This window comes from Aedes albopictus, chromosome 3 (genome assembly GCF_035046485.1).
Source record: "Aedes albopictus strain Foshan chromosome 3, AalbF5, whole genome shotgun sequence".
Classification (NCBI taxonomy): Eukaryota; Metazoa; Arthropoda; class Insecta; order Diptera; family Culicidae; genus Aedes; species Aedes albopictus.
The window spans coordinates 252,985,818-253,012,879 of record NC_085138.1 but is presented as its reverse complement, the minus strand read 5'-3'; the positions used below and the strand labels follow the sequence as shown (position 1 = coordinate 253,012,879).

The window sequence follows — 27,062 nt, the reverse complement described above, 5'->3', positions numbered from 1 at the left end:
GTGATGTGAGTTTATTTGTACACACACATACACACACACACACATACACACACACACACATACACACACACAGACATCACCTCAATTCGTCGAGCTGAGTTGATTGGTATATGTGACTTGACCCTCCGAGCCTTCTATCAAAAAGTCGTTTTTGGAGTGAACATATAGCCTTTCCAGTACACTTAGTGTACGAGAAAGGCAAAAACGCCAAACAACTCCAACAACAACAAACAACACCAAGCAACAACAACAAACAACAGCAACAACCTACCTCCCCTACCACCCTCCCCCGCACGTCCCTCGCCTATAAAATGACCAACTCAGACAACCTATCTTCTTACAACAATCTTGCTGTATATCAAACGTCTGTTCGTTCGGCGACTTGGCAACACCGGCAGCACTGCCCAAATCCAGGAATGCATTTTGAAACCGATCTAATCTCCGTGGATGTAAATAAACAAAAGACGCGTATTTTCGGTATTTTCGTATTTTTACGTTAAAAAGTATGTAAAATTTGTTTTTAAGCAGTTACAGTGAAAGTTATTAAACAATGAACCTGCAAAATTTCGACGCGCTGCAGCAGCGTTTCGAGTTTGTGCGACAAAACTTTCACCAGCTGTGCCGGTTCTGTTTGGAGCAGAAGAACCTGCTGACCATCTTCTACCAGGCCGAATCGCAAACATCATCAACGCCGTCGAAACCGAGGGAGCCAACTGCCCCGGACTGGGTTTACAACGACGAGCGGAACGTGGGCACTCTGCTGCAGAAGCAGTACATTCGGGTGAGTGAATTTTCTGAGTAACGTTTTCTGGTTTTGTTGTTTATGATGAGCTATGTGATTGAAATCAGAATGGCTAATTCGTTATTTTGCTGGAACGATTTATCCAAGAGATCCTGGGTTTTCTTACCTTTTGCGATTCCCCCAGGAATTCCTTGCGCGGTTTCTCCAGAAATTGCTTCTGTTATTCTTCCAGGAATTCATTCCGAGATTCCACCAGGAATGCCATGAATTCCTCAGGGTGTTTTACGTGGTCTCTACAAAAAAATCTTCAAGGAATCTTTCAGAGGACTTTCTGGATTGCTCAGGGAGCTAGCTTCTTATAGACCGTTCATAGACCACGTAGCCTTTTATAAGGGAAAAGGATTCCAGAGATTGCTTAAGGGTATCCTCTTGAAGTTTTTTTTTTCTCGTGAGCTCATCAGTTTCTCGCTTAAAATTCCATAGTTTTATTGGAACTTCACCAGAATACTTGTCAGAAATCAGCAAGTTAATTGGTACCCCATTCCACGCGTGCGAACTCACATTTTGAATCCAATCATACTGTGCATAATGTGGCCACCCTGTGGAAGTAACATTTAGATAAAACCGGAAATGATGTATTTTGCAGTTCAATCCGGAGGAAGAAGGCCTGCCGAATAACATTTGCGAACGATGCGTCGATAGCTTGATTCAGTGGCACCGGTTTCATGAGAACTTCATCACGACTACCAAGCTGCTGCTCAAGGTACGTGACCACTTTGAAATAAATATTCACGACGATGACGATCAGGATTTCGAAAGCGATGAGCCAGAATATGAGGTCGAAGAAGAAGAAGAGGAATATCTAGAAGATATGCGGATAGATGAAATCCCGGAAAACAATGAAGTGTACGAAATTGAGATTCTACAGAATCTGCCGGAAAATGCAACCGTCGAAGATGTTACCATAATAGAGACACTCGATGGGACAGAAGCTTTGGAGAACGATACGGATAAAAAATTTGATCCACTTCCCTATTCCGACACTGAGCAGCAGAACCTGAGGCTACCAATGGCAGAAAGCGACGGCGACGGGCAACACGACTCAGAATTCGAATCAGACACAGTTCAGCACAAACCAAGTAACCATCGATTAACAGTTAAGTCTGAATTTGATCCTAGTGAACCGACTTCTACGATTCAGGCAAAACCAAGCAGGCGTCGATTAAAGGTGAAGTCCGAAACGGCAGAGCCTTCTTCGACAACCCGACCCAAGCAGCGAAGCGATCAGTGCCCCATATGTGGGATGATAGTCAAATCCAAGATGAAGCACCACATGCTGCGCCATTCCGATCCCACGGGACAGCCCTTCAAGTGTCCCCAATGCGACAAGTCGTACTCGTTCAAGCGAACCCTGGCTGATCACATCCGTCAGGTGCATCAGCACGTCCGACACCACTGCGATCTCTGCGGCAAGGAGTTCGTCAGCCGAGACGTCCTGCGGATTCACAAGAAGCTGCATACCAACCAGGAGCATCGGTGCGACCTTTGCGGCCAGGTGTTCCAACAGCGGCAGTACCTGAGGAAGCACATGGCCGTGCACGATCAGAAGAAGTTCACCTGCGACGACTGTGGGAAAATTTTCCGCTTTAACGAACAGCTGAAGCAGCACATCCGGATTCATACTGGGGAGAAACCGTTCGGGTGCGAGGATTGTCCCAAGAGTTTTCGCACCTCGAGCCACCTGAAGCAGCACATGCGATCCCACCGGCAGGAAAAGGTATTCAAGTGCACACGGTGCCCGGTGGAGTACGCCAATAAAAAGTCGCTGGAGAGGCATGTGGCGGGAGCGCATCCGGCGGTGGGGTAAGTAAGCAATATTTGTTTCTTTAATAAAACTGTTGAAAGCAGTCGAGCTACACATGATTGATCCGAACATTTGCCATTCATTAGGGACAGAATTCTTCAGATTCTGAATTTGGGAATTTTCGGCGAAAAGTACCATCCAACATCAAGAAAATGCGGTGTCTGGGTTGTTCGGACAATGATATAAAAGCAGTAATTCACGAACAAGGTTTTATTTTTTTTTTTGTGTAGTTCACAAAGCCCCTAATAACAGACATTTAAGACAATTCGCTTCCATAAAGTCGATTCAGCTAAAATTTCAACCATCGTACCAGCAGAAGTCGAATTTTATCGTCTCTTTCTGAATGTAATGCAGCTTCTTACTTGCAACACATCCAGAAAAGCGAAGCATTCGGTTTCCGTAGCGTCTTGTGGCTTCGTGCGAATTTCAGCTTATAATATACAATAATTAAGTCTTCGTACATGTTAGGCTCTTCTAAAGAAAAACGAACATCAAATGATCGTTGTCATCGATCACAAGTGGGATGGAAAACGGAAACAAAACGGTTGGTTAAGTGACAGTCACAGTAACGTCATTGTAAATTTGAAATTCCTAACACAAAATCACAAAACACGCGATTCACTGGTGAGATTTGTTCTTTATCATTTCTAAAATTGCCCGCGGCACATCCATGGTCTGGTCGTCGATAAGTACGATGTCGAAGGTCTCCATGTATCGTGGCAGGTTCTGCTCGGGCTGTCGGGAAATATAAAACGTCAATCATACACAGATCCCAAGCTCCTATTCCATCAGTACTCACGTGATCGAACAAGAATCCAATTTTCAGCACGTGCGACGACGTTGGGATGCCGTCGGCCATACCGGCGTCGCCCAGCGAATCGCCCATCACAATCACGTGGTCGCGATCGTGCACCAGATCGTAGTATTCGGTGCCCTCCAGAGCGGTTTCGTTCTTGTTGAACGTATGGATCATCTTGTCCTGCAGTCCATTCAGGGTGCCATCGGAGCTGTACTGCAGGAAATTGGAAATCACCTTCACGTTCGGATAGAGTACGTTGGCCTGTTGGAGCACCGATACCACCGAGTCACCCAGTCCGGCCGAAAACACCAAACAGGGCACCTCCTGTTTATTCAGATCGTAGAACATCTGGTGGGTGCCATCGCGGAGGCCGTCCTTGAATCGTTTGGCCACTTCGGCAATTTCCTCCTGGGGAAGCCGAAAACCCCTGTGAAGATTAAGAAAGTGCGATTTAGGGTATGCAATTAATAAGCATTAATAATGGCCTATTTGTTTATTTGAAAATATTCGCAATGTAATTATACCAGAGAACAAGAGCCGACATGTGCCGAGACATCACGGGATTTTTTTCACGACAGCACTACGGTGAGCACCTTAATAGCGCCGTTGCAAGCTCCGGAGATGGCGTGGTAGCAGATCTAGAAGTACGTGCAGAAGATGAAAGACCCTGGCCTTCAAGAGATTGAACAGAAGGTTGACCGGTTGAAAAACAACAGCAGATCAACTACCAAGCGAGCTTCTAAAATACGGTGGGGAAGCATCTGAGTGAGAGCACTACACTGGGTCATTACCAAGATTTGGGAGGAGGAAATATTACCGGAGGAATAGATGGAAGGTATCGTGTGTCCCATCTACAAAAGAGGCGAATGGATTGCGGGAACTATCGCATGATCACAGGATCACACTACTGAGCGCTGCCGTCTATCACCGATTGCAAGAGAGTTCGTGGGGCAATATCAGGCTGGATTTATGGGTGAACGCGCTACAACGGACCAAATGTTCGCCATCCGCCAGGTGTTGCAGAAATTCCGCGAATACAACGTGCCCACACATCCCTTGTTCATCGATTTCAAATCGGCGTATGATACAATCGTTCGAGATCAGCTATGGTAGATTATGCACGAATACGGATTCCCGGATAAACTGTCACGATTGATCAAGGCGAAGATGGATCTGGTGATGTGCGTAGTTCGAGTATCAGGGACTCTCGAGTCCCTTCGAATCTTGCAGAGGGTTACGGCAAGGCGATGGTCTCTCGTGCTTGCTGTTTAATACCCCGGACAGATATGTGATACGAGTGTGATTCCTGTACAACGGTACGCAGTGTCAAGAAAATTTTAACAAGACTGACTTGAACAGAGAGAATTTTCAGTATGGCACTCATTTCAAGCGCAATTGTACAGTGATTCTTGTATTACATGTGTGTCATAAGTATAACATTGCTTTAGAGGGTGTAATAAGGAGAGCTAGGATAAACACGAGTGGTATGATTTTCATGAAGTCCGTTCAGCTAATTGGTTTCGCCGATGATTAAAAGCTCGTACATCCCACTAAAGGATGAAACTAGGCGAATCGGCTTAGTAATTTATGTGTCGAAGAATACATTGAAGTCCATAACGGCAAAGGGGTCTACGAAGGATTAAACGCGCCCGACACCATGAATAACGGTGATGAAATCGAGACAGTTGAAGAATTTTATGTAGGGGTAGGCGGGGCAATATGGACACCCTAAGGTTTTTGCCAACTTTACCTGGCAAGATGTCAAAAAAGTTTAGTTTTTTGATACACGTATCCTTTTAAAGTCTATTTAGCATCTATTGCATAAGAATGCTCACGAAGAAAAATGATTTATCCACTTCAAAAAATGTTATGAAAAATGTTAGTTTTTCATGACCGTCTTCAAGCATACGGGGCAGAATGGACACCCCCATGGGGCAATATGGACACCATGAGACTTTTACGAATTCCATACATTATTTACACCTATAAAGTCATTTCATTATAAAACAACTATTATGGATGAATAATACGCCGAAGTAGTTCATTTTTGTTCAGTTAATTTGAGTTCAGGCTGTTTTGGATAAAGCTTCGTTTTTGTCTGCATGTACAGCTGTGCCTAGAACAACTATTTTCCACTGCTGTCGTTTTTTGACCAATTTGTTTCACCCTATGTCTACTATAGTGAACATTTAACCGAAAATATACTGAAATCGAAGAATTTTGTTGGTTTGTGATTTAGGTTATATTTTTCCCTTGCCGCTTCTTTCAAAAAGGTGAGTGTCCATTTTGCCCCGGCAGCAGAAGATATTTCCAAACTTGATTTTTGATATAATAAAGAAGAAAATATAAACATGTAAAGCATGTAGATACATACAGCAAAACTTCTTGCATGTGTTCTAGAAATATCAGGTTTTAATCGACCTGCAATAAATTAATCACTAAATCTTATTTTAGATGGTGTGAAAATTATAATTTCCATGCACAAAAAACGGAGGACGCAACTTTTTCGTGTAAAATCAAGTATAATTTTAATTGCGAATGTTTTTTTCCTGAAACTACGTTTTAGACAAATGGACTATATTCTCAATTCATTAAAAGTTCAAAAAAGTTCGCATATTTCAAAATATTGAGGGTGTCCATTCTGCCCCAGGTGTCCATATTGCCCCGCCTACCCCTACTTGGGCTCACTGGTGACGGTGACCGCCGACAACGACACCAGCAGAGAAATTCAAAGACGCATTGTGGCAGGAAATCGAGCTTACTTTGGACTCCGCAGTACCCTACGGCCGGTCTAACGCTGATTAGACCGGTAGTCCTCTATGGGCACGAAGCATGGATCCTACGTGCCCTTGGGCTCGCCCTTGGGGTTTTCGAACGGAAGGTGCTGCGTACCATCTACGGCGGAGTGCAGATGAACCACGAGCTTAAGTTTAAGTTTAATGAACCACGAGCTTAAGCTTAAGAACCACAAATTTAAGTGACGGTTATCACACTGCTGAGAGAACAAACCATCATCCACACCGCGAAAATCGGGAGGCTACGGTGAGCGGATCATCAGGATGTCGGATCAGGACCCGATTGAAATGGTTCACGAGAGCACAAGAAGACGTGGTACGCAGCGCGTTTAGTGGGTCGATCAAGTGGAGGACCATTCGCGGACCCTGCGCAGAGTGCGAAACTGGAGACACACAGCCATACAGCAGAGGCCTTAGTCTGACCGTATACCATTCTCCTGAGTATCGGTGACCACGATATCGCCATCCTCGTCTCGAACTTCACATCCTTCCGCTTTGAATAATACTGTCATATTCTTGGCGCAAATCTTGCTGATGGAAAGCAGGTTCGTTGTCAAGTCCGGCACCATCTTAACATCTTTTATTTCTATTTTTTCTTCTTCCATGGAAGAGCTCTATAGAGCTTGAACTGCCACGAGAACTCAGGTTATCCTTTAGAAAAACCATTTCGAAAACATACACGAACTATGCCAAATGATTATTTCAAGCTTTGCCAGCTCTGGGCTCATAATTTCTTAAAAGAAATGGCAAACGCGTGTTTGCTGGTTAAGCTTTGAAGAACTAACGGACATGTTTTTTTTTCAGTTTACTACATCAAAACAAGTGGTTGCTACTAAGCGTGTGTAGGGTTACCAGAGATAACAATGAGCAAATCGTAGATTACTACTCCATACATTGCCTTCCATGTCTCCATCGTCCAGCTCGCTGAACTTTTTCAACACAGAAATCCTGGTGTACATCGTCGTTTTACGGTGATGGCCTTCCGGAGCTTACCATGTCTCACCAGACGTCTTACAGTTTCTGATGAGAGGATGTTGGCTATCATCGACAAGTACAGCAATCGTGGTACGAGCTTTTGTGTCTCCATCTTTCCAGTAGATACTTCCACAGTTATTAACGGAGATGACCACTTTGCAAGTGTTTTGTGTGGGTCAACGTTGTAGATAGAAAAATTAAAATGGTTCGTATCAACCCCAAAACAAAGCTTTTTCAATTTATGTTAGCGTCCAAAACAACTGTGCAAAATTTTGGAGCGATTGATTGCGTCCCCGTATTCCGCATTGCGATTGAAATTTGTATGAAAGTTAGTATGAGAAAACGTACTTTTTTGCATTTTACTCATAGGTTGAATTATTTGGACTAATACCGGGGCCGGATCACAACGTCCGAGGCCATACTGTCCCGGTCGTTAAGTCGCGTTTTTTCGCGAAATAACGTCCAAAAGGTTGGATGTGTCATTATATCCTATGTGCCTTCTTTCCTTGGACTTCGTGGCGTATCTGCATGTTCGGACGTTATGCCCCGTAAAAATGCGCCATGAAGTCCTGGGACATTATGGCCTCGGACGTTATGATACTGCGCCCTAATACCATGTAACTAATCACGTTAAAGTATAGCCTAGGATATGCCGAAAAACTTTGCCGAAGACCGCAAAGTGATCCGGTGCTTGCGAAAAAAGTTATTCGCTAGGTAACTTAGGCCAAAACTTGAGATTTTATTATTGATGTTATTCCTTTGCATCTCTCTCTCTCTCTCTTCTTGGCGTAACGTCCTCATTGGGACAAAGCCTGCTTCTCAGCTTATTGCGTTCTATGAGCACTTCCACAGTTATTAACTGAGAGCTTCCTCTGCCAATGACCATTTTGCATTCGTATATCGTGTGGCAGGCACGAAGATACTCTATACCCAAGGAAGTCAATGAAAATTCCTTTGCATGTTAAATGTTAAACACCACCTGACAATCTGTACGTTATAACTTTTTCACAAGTGCCGGATCACTTTGCGGTCTTCTGCAAAGTTTTACGGCATATCCTGGGTATTTTTTTTCTGTTCGGGTGAGCCACTGCGACCAGTATTTAGATCTTTTGTGGCATTACTCGTATCCTTAGTATTTAGTGCATGTCGTGCTACTCCATTGTCATTGAGAGGCAATGAAGCATCGATTTCGGTACAGTTCCTATTTTGTTATCCCAGAGGTGCAAAAAAGCGATTGCGATGAAAAGGTACCGTTAACATAGAGATTTAAATCCCAGTGAAAGAGCGCCCCTAATCAAACACAATCTGTTTGAATTCTGAGAAAAACAAAACGGTGGTACTGATATTTATCCATGCATCGGAACTCTAGCCCCATCCATGTCTTGCTTCTAATTTAGTCCCAGGACAACAAAGAAAAACCCGGGACTTTAGGCTAGTTGCAAAACTCTGTCAAATTAGAGAATGTGTTCTACAATAAGAACGCATGTGAGTCCTTGAATTACCAGAACTTAACAGACCTTGATAGGTTAGTACGCAGTTAGATACGTAAAGCATGTTTGTTTTCCTAACGTCAAGTGTAGTCTCGGATGGGCAAAGTCCGATTCTTTAACTATCAGTAAGGCAGAATAAATGCAATTTTAGTAACTGCCACCAGTAACAAGGACTTTGTACCATGAATCCTTATTACCAAAACACATTACCCCAACTGGACAAACCGGATGTCACTAGGGTTCGGTTTGGTAGATCTTTACCCGTAACGCAACACAAAAAGGTGATCCACCTACGTTCAAGGCTCCGTTAAAGATCGAGCATATTTTAAACCCCCTCAACCATTCATCCATCAGCACGGGTCGCCTGACACCTTGGATCGGGGTTCCCTGTTTGGTGGACTTTTACCCCCGGAACAGGTGGTCCGTAGTGTTATTCTTAGCCAATTGAGACAATGTTTGTTTTTACATAGGAAATTGAATTGTGAATTTTTATATGGAAATATTGGGCTCAAAAACTTTCAAGTTACTAATTGTTAATTTAACATAAGTTTTAATGTATTTTTCAGTTCATATAATGATCCTTTAGACTTTTGCTGGTGAATTATTAGTTAAACAACAATATTTCGTTTTTCTGGACTTTGAATTGTTAAGAAAATGAGTGTTGCAAGTCACCCCGTCTAGGTACAATATTTCAAAACATATGAATATAACAAAGATATTGTAATATTTTAAAATGGAAATTCATATAGCTCATTATGTATAGAATCCGCATATAGAATATTATTTTTGGGAAATTTTGTTTTCATTCTTTTGCAGGTAACGATTCGAGGCTCACATTTTTGTTACTTTTTCAGACTAATGTTAAATTTATGAATATTTTGTTGGAACTATTTTCATAAAAGTAAAAATCGTGGCTACTACTCAGATAGTATGTGGACTTTATAGTTCAACTGAGTTTTGGTATGTAAACGTCCGATTTTTATGTTTTGTTGATAAACATAGACAGAAGACAACAAGTGTTGCAAGTCACCCCGCCGTTGCAAGTCACCCCGTTTGACGGTACATCATATTCAGATTTAATATTATGCATTGCAAGAAAAAATGTCGTGCAAAGTCTGCAAAGTTGTGCAGAAACGCTAATAGATATTTATGCGCGGTTGCATTAAATCGCTTCTGTGTCTTCTGCGCGGTAAATCCTTAGCTAATATTCGCACTTATTGTAGAATACGTCTCCATCGGTTCGCTGATGTCTGTATGAATCACCTACAGCGCATATCTACTGCATGATGAGAGTTCTTCAGAAATGACAGCTTCGACCGTTCCCTTAACAACAACCGTTCTTCCTACAAACTTGCTGAGATTTACATGACTTAGCATACGGGATTCTATAACACTGTAATTAGCCCGACTACCACAAACCCGAATCTGACAAACTCCCACGAACTCTTTTTAGGATTCCTCCAGCAATTCCTACTTGTATTTTTAAGGAACTTTTCTAGGAATTGATTCAGTACTTCCTCCAGGAACTGCTTAGGGATTCCCTTAGTAATTCGTCTTGAAATTTCTAAGGATTCCTCCCGAATTGGTTCAAGAACTCCATCTGTGATTTCTTCAGGAATTATTTCTGGTATTCCTATACGAATTCCCTAAGAGATTCATCCACGAATTTCTTCAGGAATTACTCCAGAAAATCCTTTAGGGATTCCTTCAAAAAATCTTCCAGGATTTTTCCTAGGAATACCTTCTGAAATTTTTCCAGAAATTCCGCCAAGAAATCTTCCAGTATTCTCCACAAGAATTGCTACAGGCATTTCTCCAGGAATTGCACTATAAACTCCTCCAGGAACTTTTTTAGTGATTTTTCCAGGGAATTGCTCAGGGGATTTTTTCGGAAATTTCTCCCAGAGCACCTCTATAGATTCCCCCAGAAATTCATCAAGAAGTTGTTGAAGGAATTCCTTCCGAGATTCCATCAAGGATTCTGCCAGCAATTCCCAAAGGAGAATCTCCAGCAATTCCACCAGGCATTCCTCCAGGATTTTATCCAGGAATATCTCCAAGAACTATTCCTGGAAATCCTCCAGGAATTACTCCAAGAATTTCTTCAGGAATTTCTCTAGGAATTGATCCAGGAATTGCTCCAGGATATTGTTCAGAAATTATGTCAACAATTTCTGCAGGATTTTTTCCAGAAATTCTTCTGGAGATTTTTTTTTTAAATTCTTCCAGGAATACCCTCAGGAATGTTTCAGGGATTCCTCCAGAAAATCCTCCGAAGATTCCTCCAGGAAATCCTCCAGAAGTTCCTCTAAGGATTCTTCCTGGAAATCCTTTAGGGATTCCTTCATAAATTCTTCCAGGAAATTCTTGGAGGAATACCATCAGTAATTTTTCAGGGATTCCCCCAGAGACTTTTTTACAAACTTCTTCTAGATTTCCCCAGAGATTCCTTCGAGGATTTATCCAAGAATTCCTCCAGGGTTTACTCAAGGGATTTTTTTTTTCAAAAATAGAAAATAGAATAGAAATAGAAATCTCCCAGAATTTCTCTAGAAATTCATCCAGTAATCCATCCGAGAATTTCTCTTAGAGATTCCTCCAGAAATTCCCAAAGAAATACCTCTGGTAATTCCTCCAGGATTTTATCCAGGAATTTTTCCAGGAATAACCCCAGTAATTTCTTCAGGATCTTCCCCAGGAATTTCTCCTGGACATCTTTTAGAAATTATGTCAGCAATTCCTCTAGGTATTTCTCCAGGAATTTCTCCCGAGATTCCATCAGGAATCGCTTAAAGGATTCCTCCAGAGATTTCTCCATGAAAAATTTCTTCAGGAAATTCTTTGAAGATTCCTTCAGGAAATCCTCCAGAAGTTTCTGCAAAGATTCTTCCAGGAAATCCTCTAGGGATTTCTTCAGAAATTCATCAAGAATATTCTCCAGGAATTCCTTCAGGATTTTTTCAGGAGTTCCTTCAGGTATTCGACCAGGGATTCTTCCAGAGATTCCTCCAGGGATTTCTTCACAAATTTCTTCAAGGATACCCCCAGGGATTCCTTCAGGAATTCCTTCGAGAATTTCTCCAAGAGCTCCACCAACAATTCTGCTAGAAATTCCTCCAGGAATCTCTCAAGGGATTCTTTTAGAAATAGAAAAATAACAAAAATAGAAACAGAAATCTCTCAGAATTCTTCTGGAGGTTCCTCTGGATATTCATCCAGTAATTCTTTCAAGAATTCCTCTAGAGATTCTTCCAGAAATTTCCACAGGAATACCACTAGGAACTCCTCCATTTATTCCTCCGGGATGTTATCTAGGAATTTCCCCTGAAACTTCTCCAGGAATACCTCCAGGAACACCTCCAGGAAATACCCCAGGAGTTTCTTCCGGAACTCCTTCCGGAATACTCCTGGCATCCTTCAGGAATTATGCCAGCAAATCGTCCAGGAATTTCTCCTGGAAATCCTCTTGGGATTTCTTCCTAGATTCTTCCAGGAAATTCTCCAGGAATACTTTGAGAAAATTTTCAGGGATTCCTCCAAACATTCCTCCAGGAATTACTTCAGGGATTTCTCCACGAATTTTTCGAGAGATATTTCCAAAGATTCCACCAGGGAATCCTCCAGAAATTCCTCTAAGGGTTCTTTCAGGAAATCCGCTTGGAATTTCTCAAGGTATTTTCAGAAATTTCTTCAGCAATTCCTCCCAGAATTCCTCTGGGGATTTTTTTCAGGAATTACTCCAAGAATTCACCCATAAAAAATGGCTAAAGGAAATTTTCCAGGAATTCCTGCTGGGTCTAATCCAAGAATTCCTCCAGGAATTACGCCAGGAATTGGCTCAGAAGTTTCTACAGGCATTCCTCCAAGCCTTCCTTCACAAATTTCTCTAAGATTTCCTCTAGAAATTTTTAAAAAGATTTTTTTTATGAAATTTTACTAGGGATTCCGCCCAGAATTCCTCCAGGAATTCCTCCAGAGTTTCCGCCAAGGAATCCTCCAGAAATTTATCTAGGATCTCTGCAGAAATTTCACTAGGTATTCCTTCCATAATTTATCCAGGAATTCGTACAGGTTTATTTTCTGAAATTCTCACAGCGATTCCTTCTGGAATTCAAAAATTTAAAAATTTCTGGAGGAATTTCTCCAGTATTGGAAGATAATTTAAAATGGACGCATACAGGAACCAGGAAATTCTAGGTTGATCCTCAAAAGAGTTCGTAATTTCCAAAAGAGTTCAGCTATAATTTCTGATGAATGTTTTGTTGACAAAAAATCAGAGCTAAATAACGCACGAGTGAATAAAAATTCTTAATCTTCCAGAAATTGGTCACCGCTACCAGCACCACGTTGATTTGTGTAGATCAGACGAGCTTTTCTTAACGTATTGTACAAAATACATCAGGGTAACTTATTATATTCAATTTCATCGTGTTGCGATTAGTTATAAAAGCTAGTAGGTACTCATCTATCATTAAGTTGGTAACAATTCGGTAACAATAGAAATTGGAAGAACAGTATATGTTCCAGAGAAGGAAAAACCTCTGCCGAATCTGTGAATTGTTTACGGTGCTAATAAGATTTGCGGTAATACATCTTGAAAGAATAGCCGATAACTTAAAGAAGGAAAAACCGCTAATGAAATTATTGATCAGTTATACCCATAATGCGTTTTATATCATTCGGGTTAGTGACTTTCAAGCTAGTGTCATACGGGCTAGTATTACAGAACCAATCGTGTGAACTTGTCAGCGCTCGGGCAGCGGACACTCAAGTAGGCCGAGATTAAAGGGGCCAATGTGCATCGCATTGTTATATAAATTCGTCGAAAGATGAGTACTTTCACAAATCCTTGGCCGCCCTCAATCAGCAATAATCTGGCACCGGAAATGCAGGCTTCGCAACGACCCTTGGGACAGCATCAGCGTTGTACCGATTCGACTGCATCGCTTCTTGGCCACTGGCTCTCACCACACTGCTATTTGTCTTTCGAAGATTATCTCTTTCTAGACAAATTTAAATACTAGCAGTTGATTCTTAGAAAAGCTATAAGTATCATAGCCAAGCAATATGAAACTATAAAACAAACAAAAACAAAAAAAAAATACTTCCGAACAACCCCAGTTGCCAATCCACAATGGTCCGAATCCACGTTTTAGCAGGAAAAAAATCCGTATCTCTGTTTTCGTTAATTCTAGGCATTTGGTGTCTTTAGAGAAGTTGTTTGAATTTGTTTGCCGCATCTTTTCCAAAAATTTTTGATTAGGGTGGTCCGCGTCTTAACTCAAATCTGGAATAGAACTTTTAAATTTTAAGTCATACGCGATCGAGTTCTTCAGCAAAGTTGTAGGCAATGCTATTTTGAGCAACTTTGCCGAATACGCCGCTTATGTAGCTCTTAATTTGAACATAGTAGGTCAATTTTAAGTTTTGACTTAGGGTGAGCCACCCAAAAACGGTTTTTTCACAATAACTTTTTTATTTGATTTTTTTCGAAGATGTGAGCTTCGGAGCATTTGAAGAGCAAGTAATGACGCATATTTGTTCTGAACATTTCACGTTGCTAGGTCTTGTCATTCAAATGTTATGGACAATTTTGACTTAAAAACAACGATGTCTTCAAATGCTTATATCTCTAGGAGCTGGTAAAATAAAAAAAGTTCTTTAAGCAGCATTTGGAAGGTCACATATAAAGCCAAATTTGGAGCAAAAATTACGAGAACGTTATTTTTTAAATTGGAATAAATCGACTCCAAAAATCCCCTTAAAAATTGAAAAAAACTACTTATAACTCATACAATTTCAAAGATAGAGTCAAAATGTCTTCCCAAAAAATGTAGGTTTTTACCATTCCTACAAGTTTTCCATACACGAGTTTTTTGCAAAACGTTAAACAAAAGCTTGAAATTTATATTTTGATTCTTAGGGGTACATGCTATGTTTTTCTAGGAAATCAGAACGATTATATTCTTTAAAAACAAATTATCAATTTCAAGCTTTTGTTTCACGTTTTACATAAAAGTCGTGTATGGAAAACTTTTAGGTATGGTAAAAACCCACATTTTTTCCGAAGACAGTTTGACTCTATCTTTAAAATTGTATGAGTTATATGTAGTTTTTCGATTTTTTAAGGGGATTTTTGGAGTCGATTTATTCCAATTTAAAAAATAACGTTCTTGTAATATTTGCTCCACATTTGGCTTTATATGTGACCTTCCAAATGCCGCTTAAAGAACTTTTTTTATTTTACCAGCTCCATGAGATATAAGCATTTGAAGACATCGTTGTTTTTAAGTCAAAATTACCCATAACTTTTGAATGACAAGACCTAACAACATGCAATGTTCAGAACAAATATGCGTCATTACTTGCTCTTCAAATGCTCCGAAGCTCACATCTTCGAAAAAAATCAAATAAAAAAGTTATTGCGAAAAAACCGTTTTTGGGTGGCTCACCCTAAGTCAAAACTTAAAATTGACCTACTATGTTCAAATTAAGAGCTAGATAAACGGCGTATTCAGCAAAGTTGCTCGAAATAGCATTGCCTACAACTTTGCTGAAGGACTCGATCGCGTATGACTTCAAATTAAAAAATTATTTTCCAGATTTGAGTTAGGATGAGGACCATCCTAATCAATTTTTTTGGAGAAGATGCAGCAAACAAATGCAAACAACTTCTCTGAAGACACCAAACGCCTAAAATTAACGAAAACAGAAATACGGATTTTTTTCCTGCTAAAATGTGGATTCGGACCATTGTGCAATCATTTCACAGTAAGAAAAATTCAGGCCAAACATTTCAATAGGTCCTATCTGCATTTGAGAGGCTCTCTTTGTTCACTTTCTCTTTCAATTATTGCAATGTAATGGAACACTTTTCAACTATTTTTGCAGTACAAATCAAAAGACGATTGTTTTGACCATCGTTCAATGCAAGGAGACAATCATAATACAAATAAACAGCTGAGATATTAACGAAAGAGAGGGAAACCAAAGAGAGGCTCTCTTCTGCAGATTGGACCTTTAGACATGTTTGGCCTGAATTATTGATTTTAAATTTATATACACAATGTACTCACTTCAGCAAATCCCCCGTCTTGGACCACCACTCGATCATGTAGACGACCTTCTCGTCCAGCGGCATGTGCGGGTCGATCTCGATGGGCCGATACTTGTGGAACAGTCGCTTGGTTTCCTCCAGCACGTACTCCGGCAGCGATCGGCACTCGTTGAACATCCCGAAGCTGGTCAGAATTTTCTCCCCATTCTCGAGCCTCTGCTTGGTGATTGTGTAATCGAAATCGGTCACCACCTGAAGCTTCCCGATGCCACCGGCCACCAGTTCGTTCAGCATGTGTTCCACCTTGCCGGGGTCACGGATCTTAACGTGGTCCCGATTCAGGATGGCCACATCGCCGAGTTGAAATCTCCGCTGACCCACCATGATGCCGCGACGAGCAAACTCCTGCCAGAAGCGAATTATTTTGCGTACTGAACGCGAGGCGAGAGCACACCGAGTGCAATGTCACACTTTTGTTTTCGCTGTGCTCTCAGTGTAGACTCAAAAGGGGGAGCAAGGCCAAAGCTAGGAGCGGCACCAGGATTGCTACCAACTTGTTTTATTTATAAACTTTTTGCAGGTTCTTTTCGACGTAGAGATTGTAGGCGTCGTTTGCACTCACTCAGACTAAACAACAGAACGAATGCAGACTGTGCTACGAACAGCTGAGCTCAATGCACTTTTCTCGGGACGTAGTTTACCTACGGATTGGGTTGCTGTTGTCACCCAGGAGCGCTACTTTCACCTGATGGCTTAACTGGCAGGGTGTGGCCAATGATCTCTATACGGGGGTAATTCGGGATGATAACGAAGCGATTGACTTTGTCTCCCGTCGAACAATGAATATTGTTCTCTCTTGCGGAACAGCAACACTGATAAGGATATAGCGCACTAGCGCAATGTTCTTCGACCAGCTATGATTCCCTCGTGCGAGCCCTTCCAGGTCAGTAATTTTGATCACAATCAGTTCAGCAACTCAACTTTTCCACATCTACTGATGATTTACCAAATGCACTTGTTTTGATCGAAAATCCCACACGCACCACTGGCAATGTTTTACTTTTTCTCATACGTGGTAAACACACTGATGGACCTGGACGACGAGGGAAAACTGGGCGGAAAAGCTGAAACTGGTGCCGTGTGGTGCGGTCAAACGAACAAAGAGTCACTGCTGCTGGCAAGCTGCTCACGTAAATATAAACAAAACTTTTGGCTGGTCGCTCATTTTTCCTCTGGTCTCTCCCGCGAAACGAAAAAGTCTTCTCTCGAGAGAGCGAACGGACACTCATCGGCCAGATTAAATGTCAAAAATGAGAGTTCGGGCGGGTTGTAGAAAAAATCGTTTTCACCCTAAAATGAAACAACACAGGCTTGTGTACAATGTACACAGGCTTGTGTACAATGTACACAGATTTGTGTACTACTAGATCAGCCTCCACCCCTGTGTCAAATGTACACAGTCACTTTTCTGGGTCTAGCGCTGGTATGGGAGCAAAGTTCATAACTAATTTTCTCTGAACGATGACATGCATTATCAGGAATCGATCAGTGCAAAAATAATTGTTAATTTTGTTTTCATGCCAGCGCTGGAGCCGGAAAAGTATCTGTGTACATTTGACACAGCGGTGAGGCTGATCTAGTAGTACACAAATCTGTGTAACTTCTGTAACCGTGTTGGTGCAGTTCGAGGTTCGAGTGCGAGGTACAGTCGACATTCGATTTCTGCAATCGCGCATCTCAGGGAACGTTCAAAAATTACGTCCAACATTTGGGGGAGGGGGGGGGTCTACAAAAGTGTGACACTACGTGTATTAGGTATAGGGAAAATGCGTGACAGAGGGGGGAGGGGGGGTCTAGAAATCCCAAAAATTGATGGACGTAATATTTGAATCTTCCCCAATAAATATTTACAGTGCCGATTCGTTCGTTGGGGGCTTGATATGGGCACAGCATCCCCGCATCCCCGTGTGTTTATATTGGAAAAGGTTCGCGTCTGCGCTGATTCGACCGTTGTTAAATTGGGGGGAGGGGGTTTTGAAACACCATGGTGCACTGTTACGTCGGTTCGTCGGTGGAACACAGTGTGGGCGGTCATGCTTCATTATTGCGGCGCTCATAATAAATCCACATTGGGCGGCGGCGATATGCCCGCGAGGAAATTCCCGCGATACAGACACTCAAAAAAATCGACACGATCGATTCATGTGTTTTGGCTTGTGAGCTGATTCGAAAACGTTCACGTTAGTCTGATGTGTTTTTCCAATGGATTTTGTGTATCCTACACGTTAGAATAATCTGATTCACCACATGGATCTCGCGGCAAAGCTTACATCACCGAATCAAATGTAACACACTTCAATATAATTTTTGTTACACTTGGAGTTCAAATAGCACTATCTTTAAAATGAATCCAATAGCCAAGACATTCATATCTTGTATGTAATATGATTGAAAATGAAGTAACTTTTCAATTGAATTTGCGCTACTGTTTTTTACAAATGCATTTCATTACTGACGACACATGAGCCATGAAAAAACCGTCAAACTTCAACGGTTGTTCAAAATGGCCAACCAACTGGTGGAGAACTCAACTGAGCTGCAGCTTACCCTCGTAAGTACAAAGCATTCCTACAAAATTGAATAAAAAGTTTCAATTTATATAGAACCAATTCGATTATTTGCTTCATAATTATCGTTTTTTACAGGCATTGCGTGTAAAATCCGTGGTCCAACCTGCGAAGTGAAACGGCGTCTAGCAGCTGCAAAGGACTTTTTCAGCCTTCCGTGACAAGACTGGTCACGTCGGCGAAGGGATTCGTCGGTAGAGAACCCGGGAGAGGTCGGCGGCTCCACGGCAGAATGCGCATAAGATAGCCACTAGCAACGGGGGTACTAGAAGCGATTGACCTAGTACCGGATCTAGTAGAATGCTTCATACGGCGAATTCAAATATCTATGTAAGTAATGCTTTAAATATATAAATTAATAAACAAATTATTATAACAATTAAAATCTTTGAGTTTAAATTAATACAAAGCATTTATCGCCTATGTGTGAAGTGCTCATATTTCGCGCAAGCTCTTTTTTGCCATCATGATTTAATTTTGAATAGCAAAGATGTGTTTTGAAAGTAATAGTAATATACATTGAACACATCATTTTAAATTCAAAACTTAAATTAAATCATGATGGTAAAACTATGAGCTTGCGTGAAATAAGGGCACTACACAGTATAATTATTGCATGGAGGACTGCATGAGCGGCACAACATGAAATCCATATGCTTCAAAACACAAAATTTATGTTCAGCATAATATGACATTTATGTGTTTACAAGTTGAAATGCAATTTTATTGACACACAAGAATCATGTGGGTTGTTTATAGATTGATACAAAAATTATGTTGGTGATTCAATATGTATCACACGTGACATTCGTGGGTTTTACAATTTGCGCAAATCAATATGTAAAACACATTACTCAGACGTGTCAATTTTTTTCAGTGGACGCAATGTCAAAATCGAACAGATACTGTCACCCACCCAGCAGCATCGCAGCAGCCTTCAGGCCGTTCATATCAAAACAAAAGTTAACACAATGGCAACTCAGGTGGCCAGAAATCGTAATAATATTTATCGCGACATTGATTCACTTATATGCATACGCATCACCTCGTCGACTTTGTGTTTAATAATCGGGATGTTATTTAGTGATGCTGCAGGGGGATACGGCTTCATCTTTTCCATTTCCACATTGCGTCTGTATCGCGTGCATCTGCTCGCGGCCATATCGCCGCAGCTTCATGTGGATTTGATATAAGCGCCGCATGTAGAATTTCTGACCATCAGGTCGCTCATAGTGGTGCGGTCATATTTTTGCAACTTGATGGAAAAGAAGAAGACTAACGCGTTTCGCGGATTTATCTTGCAAGGCACAATATTACAGGGCTCGGCAGAACGTCGAACTATAGAACGCAGAACAAGCAGACACGCAGTGCCTGGAAGAAACGCAATGAGAACAATGGAACAGCTGTGCCGTTCACAAGAAACACGGAAGTTCTATCAGAAGCACAACGCATCCCAACAAGGTTTCGTGCCGTGAGCCGAAATGTGCAGGGATAAGGACGGATGCATCTTGATGGACGGACATGAGGTGATCAACAGGTGGAAGCAGCACTAGCACGAACACCTGAATGGTATTATGACAGCAAATCAATCCTTGACCTTGGGAAACATTAAATGCACGCTGGTTATTTAGTAAACGATCCTTTATTGGCTACATGCATTCAGAAAATGCTTCACTCTAACTGGCATCTGCATCAGCAGAGGTTTCTTGCTCGGAAGTCATCGGAACCGAGTGGGTACGGTTGTGCTGCCTTAGATGATTCGTCGTACGGAAAAGTTTACCGCATATTTTACAATCGAACGGTTTCTCTCCTGTATGTATCCGCAGATGGTCCTTCAGGTACTCGCTGAAAGCACAAAAGAAGATCATAAATTCAACTACAAATGACTCTTTTGAAGATACCCTTACCCGACCAGGAAGGATTTCCCGCAGAATGCACAGATGAACTTCTTGACACCCAAATGTTTCTGCTTGTGTTTGTATAGATATTTGTTCGACTTGAATTCCTGGTCACACTGGTCACATTTGAAATTTTCGGTAGTATGCAGCTTTCGATGGGCATTCAGCACATCTCTTGTGCTAAAGATTTTTCCACAAATGTCACACGGATGACGGATCTGTAGATGTTCCCGTTCCTGATGCTGCCGTAAGTTTTCCTTCCGGCAGTATGTCTTATCGCAGCTATCGCACTTGAACGGCCGTCCCGTAGGATCATTATGGATCATTATGTGCTCCCGGAGGCCTCGTTTCAACACGATACCACAGATTGGACACTGGCGATGGTAAACGTAGCGTTTCTTTTTGCCTCCAATGACCTGCTTTTCGACCAGCTTAGCCCGATAGAATGTCTCTACTAGCGGAACTTGTTCCACTTTGATATCTAAACAACAACTCGCTGCACCGAAATTTTCATCCTCATGATCCTGTTTTAGTACATCTACGGGGTCCAGGGCCGGCTGCTCCCGATCCGAGGCCAGGTCCATCTCTTTCTGTTTAAGCAAATCAACGGCATCAGTCTGAACGAATATCTCCTGCTCCTCGTCATCTACGTTGTCCGATATCTATAACCAAGATCGAGCGTGTTGAGAGATTAACATTTAAGGCGAAACTGGAAGCATTTCCTCATTTTTTTGGTTTTTGATTTTTTATTAAATATCGCAGCAATATTTTCAAAATCGGTTTTCGTGCACATGTAGAGCATGGATCAAGGTATCTTCTGATTTTTTTTTTTGTGGTGGAAAAAGTTTTCCATTTTTGCAGAAACCATTTTTTTGTGAAATTATATTTAAAAATGGTTTCTGCGAAAAACGAAAAACATTTTCCACCACGAAACAAAAAAATCAGGAGATACACTCAGCCAAATAACCTTAAGATTTCCATAAGACCCACCTTATGAAACGGCCTTTAAATAATTCCTAATGAGTCGGATGAATTTCATAAGGTCACTCTATGGCGTAAAATCGTCTCACAGCTTGGCTTTTATTCATGTTTAGCAACATGATATTCTCAAGCGTCGGTAGCCGTGCGGATAAAACACGGGCTCGGTGATCCCGACGTTCATGGATCGAATCCAGTCTGCATCATTTTAAGATTTTTTTGCTCTTTTCATAAGTCTATCTTATGAGATTAGTCATGGCAAGCACGATCAATTTTCATAAGGTATTCTTATAGCATCCATAAGAATTAATTGGGTTGTTTAGTTAATAAAATATTGCTATTTGCTATAGCCTAATCGAAAGAGCTCGTTTTTCTGAGTATAACGTGATTTTATCGGATCCTAATACCTTTGTTTTGATGGGTAAATCAACAAAACAATTTTAATTTTTGTGGATAGAATGACAGTTGAATCGATAAAATGACAGTTCGACCCGAACAAAAAAAATTCCCCATACAAACTTTAAATGCATTTTAAAAATAGTTCCCGGAGTCCAAAACTTATGAAATTTTGGATTTCGCCTAATTTTTAGGCGGAGATTCCGATTATGCAATAATCCGGATACCCCTAAAGAACCCAATTATAGCAAATTTTCATAAGGTATTTCGATGAATTTCGCTAGTTTTTTTCGCTGAGTGTACCCTTGGAGATACCTTGATCCATACTCTGCAATTTGCAAACTGCAAAATTGTTGCAAATCGGACTTGTAGTTAGAAAGCGTTGCAGTTGGGTTTTTTTTTTAATTTAGAAACGGCCAAGGGCTGAACTGCCCCCATTCGCACAAAAGTCCCATGTGAATAGGAAACCCAGCAAACATGGGACTGTTATGCGAATAGGGGCAGTGAAAGTCTCTTAAATAAAGATAAATCAATCAATCAATTTAGAAAAAATCAATGATTTTTTTATTTTTATACGGAAGAGCACCTTTTTTTGCGCCACTATGATTTTTTTCAGATTTTTTGAACTTTATTTTGATACCTAAAATCTATTTCAAATACATTTTTTATAATCTCCTTTTGACAGCTGAGCAACCGCTTGACAGCTCGGCCCAGTACAAAATGCGCTGCCCATACAAACTTTGAATAATTGAATTATTGATTTTTAAATAGGTTCCCGGGCATAAAAATTAATGAAAATTTGGGTTTCGGCTCAGTTTGACATGCAGATTCAGAATATGAAATTACCTCAACGCCGCTAAAGAAACCAGTGACCAAATGACTGCACCGTGTTGGTATTTTTGCACGGAAATATTTAAACCTGAACCACTGTGAGACAACAAGGCGCGCACTTACCGTCACTACCGTGGAATCCACGAAGACTTTCTCCGCCTCCTCGAGTACGTCGATGGGACAATCTTGCAGCCGTTCCAGCAGCTGGTACGACTCCTCACATTTTAACCGGAACCGATGCCAATTCCGGAGCATTTCTGCACACGAACCACAGATCAAGTTCGGCAGACCGTCGTCGTGGCTCACCGGTATGTAAGCTGGACGAAGCACTTCTTCCACTTCGGAATTCAGCTCCTCACTGCCATCGACAAAGATCTCCTGCAACTTCTCCGACTCCAAACAGCACCGGCACACCGAGCTGACATCGTTTATAACAATCGCGTAGTCTTTGGACGGAAAAGATTCCATATTTTTCAATTTTTTTGACGAAAACGAAATAAAACCTCGCGAATGTTTACCACTTGAAGATGCACTGAACTGAAATGTGTCAACAAAAATCAGCTGGGCGATTCACACAAGTAACTCACTCTCTGAGAACTTCGAGTTCCCCCTCGCCAAAAGTGATCTAAAATCGCGCAATTTTGACGTTTCACGCATTCGCTTCAGTTTGTTTTTTGTTTGTTCCTGGAGTGGACGAGAGTGCGTAAACAAAAAGTAGAAATTTTGTGATATTTTGGGACCCGCAGGCACCATGATACGACCCAACCGGTCTCAGTTCGATCAAATTTGCCGGTTGTGCCTTGATGGGACGGATTTGGTCAATATCTTTGAGCGGCACCCGAAGACGCAGAGGGAATCGCTGAGCTTGCTGGTCCGCGAGACGGTTGAGATGCTTGGGTTGGTGGTGAGTACCCGATTAAAAGTTTTTTGTTTCTGCACAGTGAAATCTTTTAGAAAATGTGTGGTAAAAATTGTGGAAGATGCTTTAACAACAGACAAGATGTTAGTTCCTCAAAATAGCGGCCTGGTGGTTTACACACATTTCGTTAGCTTAAAAGTCTGTTATCTGTGAGTAAACGTACGATAACTGCAAATACTTTTACCACAGACAAACAGACGTATCACTTGGAAAAAAGTGATATTAAAATCATCGTCAGAAAAGCATAATCGTCTAATGCTAATTACTCTGTGTTTTGCAAATGCACTGAGTAGGGTAACCAATATAATTTGGACCCCCATATATTTTGGACCCCCTGTGTCCTTTTACCACAACTTTCACAGGTTTAATGATGAGATGACGAAAATTTTTAGAATCATTCGCTAAATAAGATCGCTCTGCACGGGCAGCAATCATTTCCTCACTGGAAATATCCTTATTTGCCTTGAAATTATTTTTTGCCAAGCTTATCATCCGTGCGAGTATCGCATCATGTTTACAAAGGAGATTGCGGTGCTGAGGAAACTTGCAGATGTAAACAAAAACGTTTATCATTCTAGCGCAATAAATTCGCAAAGTTCGTCTAATCAGCCTTTGTCAATCGAGTAATTAGGATATGATCCAGCATATTCAAGCGGCAAATTCTTCCAAAATAGTTTCAAACGAGTTTAAACACCGGGTGTCCAAAATATATACTGAAGAGGGTCCAAAATATATTGGGGTGTCCAAAACAGTGAAAACTGATGCTTCAAAAATAAGTTATTTTTCATCAAATTTTCAGCCAGAAATGACCTTGTGGGTGTTTTTAACGGACATTGGAGGCTTTTACGAACATACTAACATCATCATTATTAAATACCCTCTGAATCTGTTTGATTTTGAATTAAATTAAAACCAATGTCCTCTAGGGGTCCAAAATTCAACCGTTACCCTAGATGAACGTAGAAAACGTTGCGAGTGCCATGAGTCATTTGCGAACTACAGAATATTTGAATAGTCCGTTAAAAATGGAAACGATGGGAAGTGGGCAGAGTGAGACGTCTGTTTGTGCTTCAACGTAAGTCCTCATAGTGTTACTGTTATTTTACTTTTCAAAGGAAGATATACAATATGTTAATTATTCATACATATGTACATACATATGTATATAACTATTATTACTACCAAATTTTTATTTATTTTCTGGATGTTCTTTTACAGATTGAAACAGACGATGGATTTCCTAAGAAAATTTGTATCCGCTGTAAAGACTTTTTACGGCAGTTGTACAAATTCAAAAATCAATGCCAAGAAGCAAGTGATTTGCTTGCTGAAGCATTATCCTTCTCATCGCCGCGGGAAACGACACCATCACCGCCTCCACCTATTGAGTTATCAGAATCAACCACATCATTGCCTGTATCTCCATCATCACCGCCACTGCAAACTGTTGAAATAGAGCAACATGAAGGAATATCTCCAAAATCCCCATCACCAAAACCGCAAATCATTCCGGCAGCTACTCTCGTAAAACGAGAATACATTCGACAGCCTTCGCCTGTATCGTCAATCTCGGAAGCCGAATCGACCGAACAAGATACTACTCCATCAGTACCAGTACAACCGGAACCAGTTTCTCCCCCGGAAGCAGATTCAAACAGTACTTTCCTACTAACGAATGTCGATATTAAAGTCGAAATAGCACATCCTCCCGAGCATCTTGAAGACGCCGACGACTGTTCTGAAGAATATTACGAATACTTAGAGCCCGAACCAGAAGATATTGAAGAAGAAGTTGTAACTGATGACACAATGCACATACAGCATGAGGAGACGTGCACTGCAGATGATCAGGAGGAATCCTCAGTGGTTCAGTATGCCTCTGATATTGACCAAGCAGAAGAGGAAGAAGCAGAAGAAACTGAAACGGAAAATGAATGGAATACGGTCTCTGATATGAAATCCTCACAATCGAACTTAACAAAACACGGCAAAGGCCAAGTGTGTCCAATTTGCGGTCAAAGTTCCACTTGCCTAAAGTATCACATGATGTGCCACACCGGTGAGCGGCCGTACTCCTGCAAATATTGCGAAAAGTCGTTTCGGACGAGCACAAAGCTGAACATTCACGTGAACGGTGTTCACCTGAAGGTTAGGAAGTACGAGTGTGAAATTTGCGACAAGAAATTCCTGGATGCCGGAAATTTGCGAAACCACATGGTGACTCACGGCGGGGAGCGGAAGTTCGTCTGCGATTTTGAAGGATGCGGCAAATCCTTCGCTCTGCAAGGCACGTTGACGGTACACAAAAAAGTGCACACCCAGGATAAGCAGTTCGGTTGCGAGTTCTGCTCCAAAACGTTTTTGTATAAGTAAGCTCGGTGTAATGCCGGATAAGGTTCGTGTTGCTAAACTTTATTCCCATTTTTAGGTGGTTACTGGTGAAACATCACCGGACACATACGGGCGAAAGGCCATATGAATGTGACATTTGTAGTAAAAGGTTTTCCACAATCACGCACATGCATACCCACAAGAAGACCCATGATCCGGAGAGGGAAAAACAGAGAAGGAAACGGAAGCAGCCGGTTGATGATTTCTAAATAGAATAGGTTTTTGACAATTTTGCTTGTTTATGTGAAAATAACTATTTTTCTGCAAATTAAAAATGATTTAGCTTTTTAATTTAAATGTTTTTGGTTATTATGGTGTTTGGAAGCTATCGATGGATTTGAATTTCATATTATGATGTTATGATTGCAACTCATAGCAACGCCTTGGCAACCAAGGGGAATGAAATAGGGCACTGCATTATTTTGATTTTGTATGGGATTTTGACGTATCTTGGCCTTGTTGTTTACACTATTTCTGTAAGAGTGAAAGAGAAAGAGAGAATTTCATGCAGTGCCCTATATCGTTTTCTAACCGGAAAAGCCGCGTTTATCCGTTCCTGGCCGTCGTTAACCGGTGCTAACTGAGCAGCAGTTAGACGCGGTTAACGATAGTTAGAAACGGATAAATGCGGATTTTTCTGCTTAGCAGAGGAAGTGTCATTCCCCCTGAGATTGCTCAATAAACCCACTATCGGCTATTCGACGTTTGATATTGTCGGGCCGCCACCAAACCGGACTTCGCACAATCAAGTCGCGACGCGACCCAACTCGCGAAGTTTTTTAATCATGTCAAAAGTAGTGCGCATCCTTCCCGTTGTTATCAGCAACACAGCGCACTATAGATGCGAAACAGTTGCGACACTTGTGGACTAAGAAAATGGCATTTTTTGATTGAATGTCGGTCTTGATTCCAACCGGATAGACAATATTCTTTCTCATTGCCCCATGGAGAGAATAGGGTGGTGGTGCGACAGCTTCAAAACTGTTGCACTTACAAGACTTTAAGTTAAGAAGCATTACATTTAGAGCGTTTATAGATATTGCACGTCTACTTTAATCCAACTTGAGGTAAAATCTGCATTATAGCGGCTACCATAATGTCTAGGGAAATGTCACTACCTTTGCTAACCGGAAAAATCCGCATTTACCCGTTGCTAACCGTCGTTAACCGCTTCTAACTGCTGCTTAGGTAGCAGCGATTATCAACGGTTAGGAACGGATAACTGCGGATTTGCCAGCTAGAAAAGGGTATGTCATTCCCCTTGCATAATGTTGGAACAACACCAAATTTTGTCTAAAAT

At 41.3% G+C, this 27,062-nt stretch overlaps 4 protein-coding genes across 4 annotated transcripts; 2 read left to right on the top strand and 2 right to left on the bottom strand.

The window, feature by feature from the left end:
• The first annotated feature begins 406 nt into the window (after positions 1 to 406).
• LOC134291870 (zinc finger protein 33A-like) lies at positions 407 to 2,649 on the top strand. The gene is made up of 2 exons (XM_062860212.1): positions 407 to 781; positions 1,389 to 2,649. Exons 1-2 carry the CDS (start codon positions 551 to 553, stop codon positions 2,607 to 2,609), a joined length of 1,452 nt encoding a protein of 483 aa, XP_062716196.1. The 5' UTR covers positions 407 to 550; the 3' UTR covers positions 2,610 to 2,649.
• Positions 2,650 to 2,801: 152 nt separating this feature from the next.
• Positions 2,802 to 16,900, bottom strand: LOC109424407 (7-methylguanosine phosphate-specific 5'-nucleotidase). The gene is made up of 3 exons (XM_062860211.1): positions 15,742 to 16,900; positions 3,406 to 3,832; positions 2,802 to 3,341 (listed from the first exon to the last, which is right to left on the bottom strand). Exons 1-3 carry the CDS (start codon positions 16,104 to 16,106, stop codon positions 3,225 to 3,227), a joined length of 909 nt encoding a protein of 302 aa, XP_062716195.1. The 5' UTR covers positions 16,107 to 16,900; the 3' UTR covers positions 2,802 to 3,224.
• A 1,409-nt stretch (positions 16,901 to 18,309) lies between these two features.
• Positions 18,310 to 22,984, bottom strand: LOC109424364 (zinc finger protein 519). Its single transcript, XM_019699463.3, is given in 4 exon segments — positions 18,310 to 18,350; positions 20,025 to 20,194; positions 20,257 to 20,909; positions 22,576 to 22,984. Coding segments are annotated over 4 exon segments (1,209 nt in total). The 5' UTR covers positions 22,921 to 22,984.
• Positions 22,985 to 23,108: 124 nt separating this feature from the next.
• LOC109424404 (zinc finger and SCAN domain-containing protein 31) lies at positions 23,109 to 26,053 on the top strand. The gene is made up of 3 exons (XM_019699495.3): positions 23,109 to 23,356; positions 24,590 to 25,740; positions 25,800 to 26,053. The coding sequence occupies exons 1-3, from the start codon at positions 23,204 to 23,206 to the stop codon at positions 25,969 to 25,971; spliced, it is 1,476 nt and encodes a 491-aa protein (XP_019555040.2). The 5' UTR covers positions 23,109 to 23,203; the 3' UTR covers positions 25,972 to 26,053.
• Positions 26,054 to 27,062: the final 1,009 nt, after the last annotated feature.

Coding starts and splice junctions, on each gene's coding strand:
- LOC134291870 (XM_062860212.1), top strand. CDS start 551: ATGAACCTGCAAAATTTCGACGCGCTGCAGCAGCGTTTCGAGTTTGTG. Junction 782..1,388: donor TGCAGAAGCAGTACATTCGG/GTGAGTGAATTT, acceptor TGTATTTTGCAG/TTCAATCCGGAGGAAGAAGG.
- LOC109424407 (XM_062860211.1), bottom strand. CDS start 16,106: ATGGTGGGTCAGCGGAGATTTCAACTCGGCGATGTGGCCATCCTGAAT. Junction 3,833..15,741: donor AAGACGGGGGATTTGCTGAA/GTGAGTACATTG, acceptor TAATCTTCACAG/GGGTTTTCGGCTTCCCCAGG. Junction 3,342..3,405: donor TTGGATTCTTGTTCGATCAC/GTGAGTACTGAT, acceptor ATTTCCCGACAG/CCCGAGCAGAACCTGCCACG.
- LOC109424404 (XM_019699495.3), top strand. CDS start 23,204: ATGATACGACCCAACCGGTCTCAGTTCGATCAAATTTGCCGGTTGTGC. Junction 23,357..24,589: donor TTGAGATGCTTGGGTTGGTG/GTGAGTACCCGA, acceptor GTTCTTTTACAG/ATTGAAACAGACGATGGATT. Junction 25,741..25,799: donor TCCAAAACGTTTTTGTATAA/GTAAGCTCGGTG, acceptor TCCCATTTTTAG/GTGGTTACTGGTGAAACATC.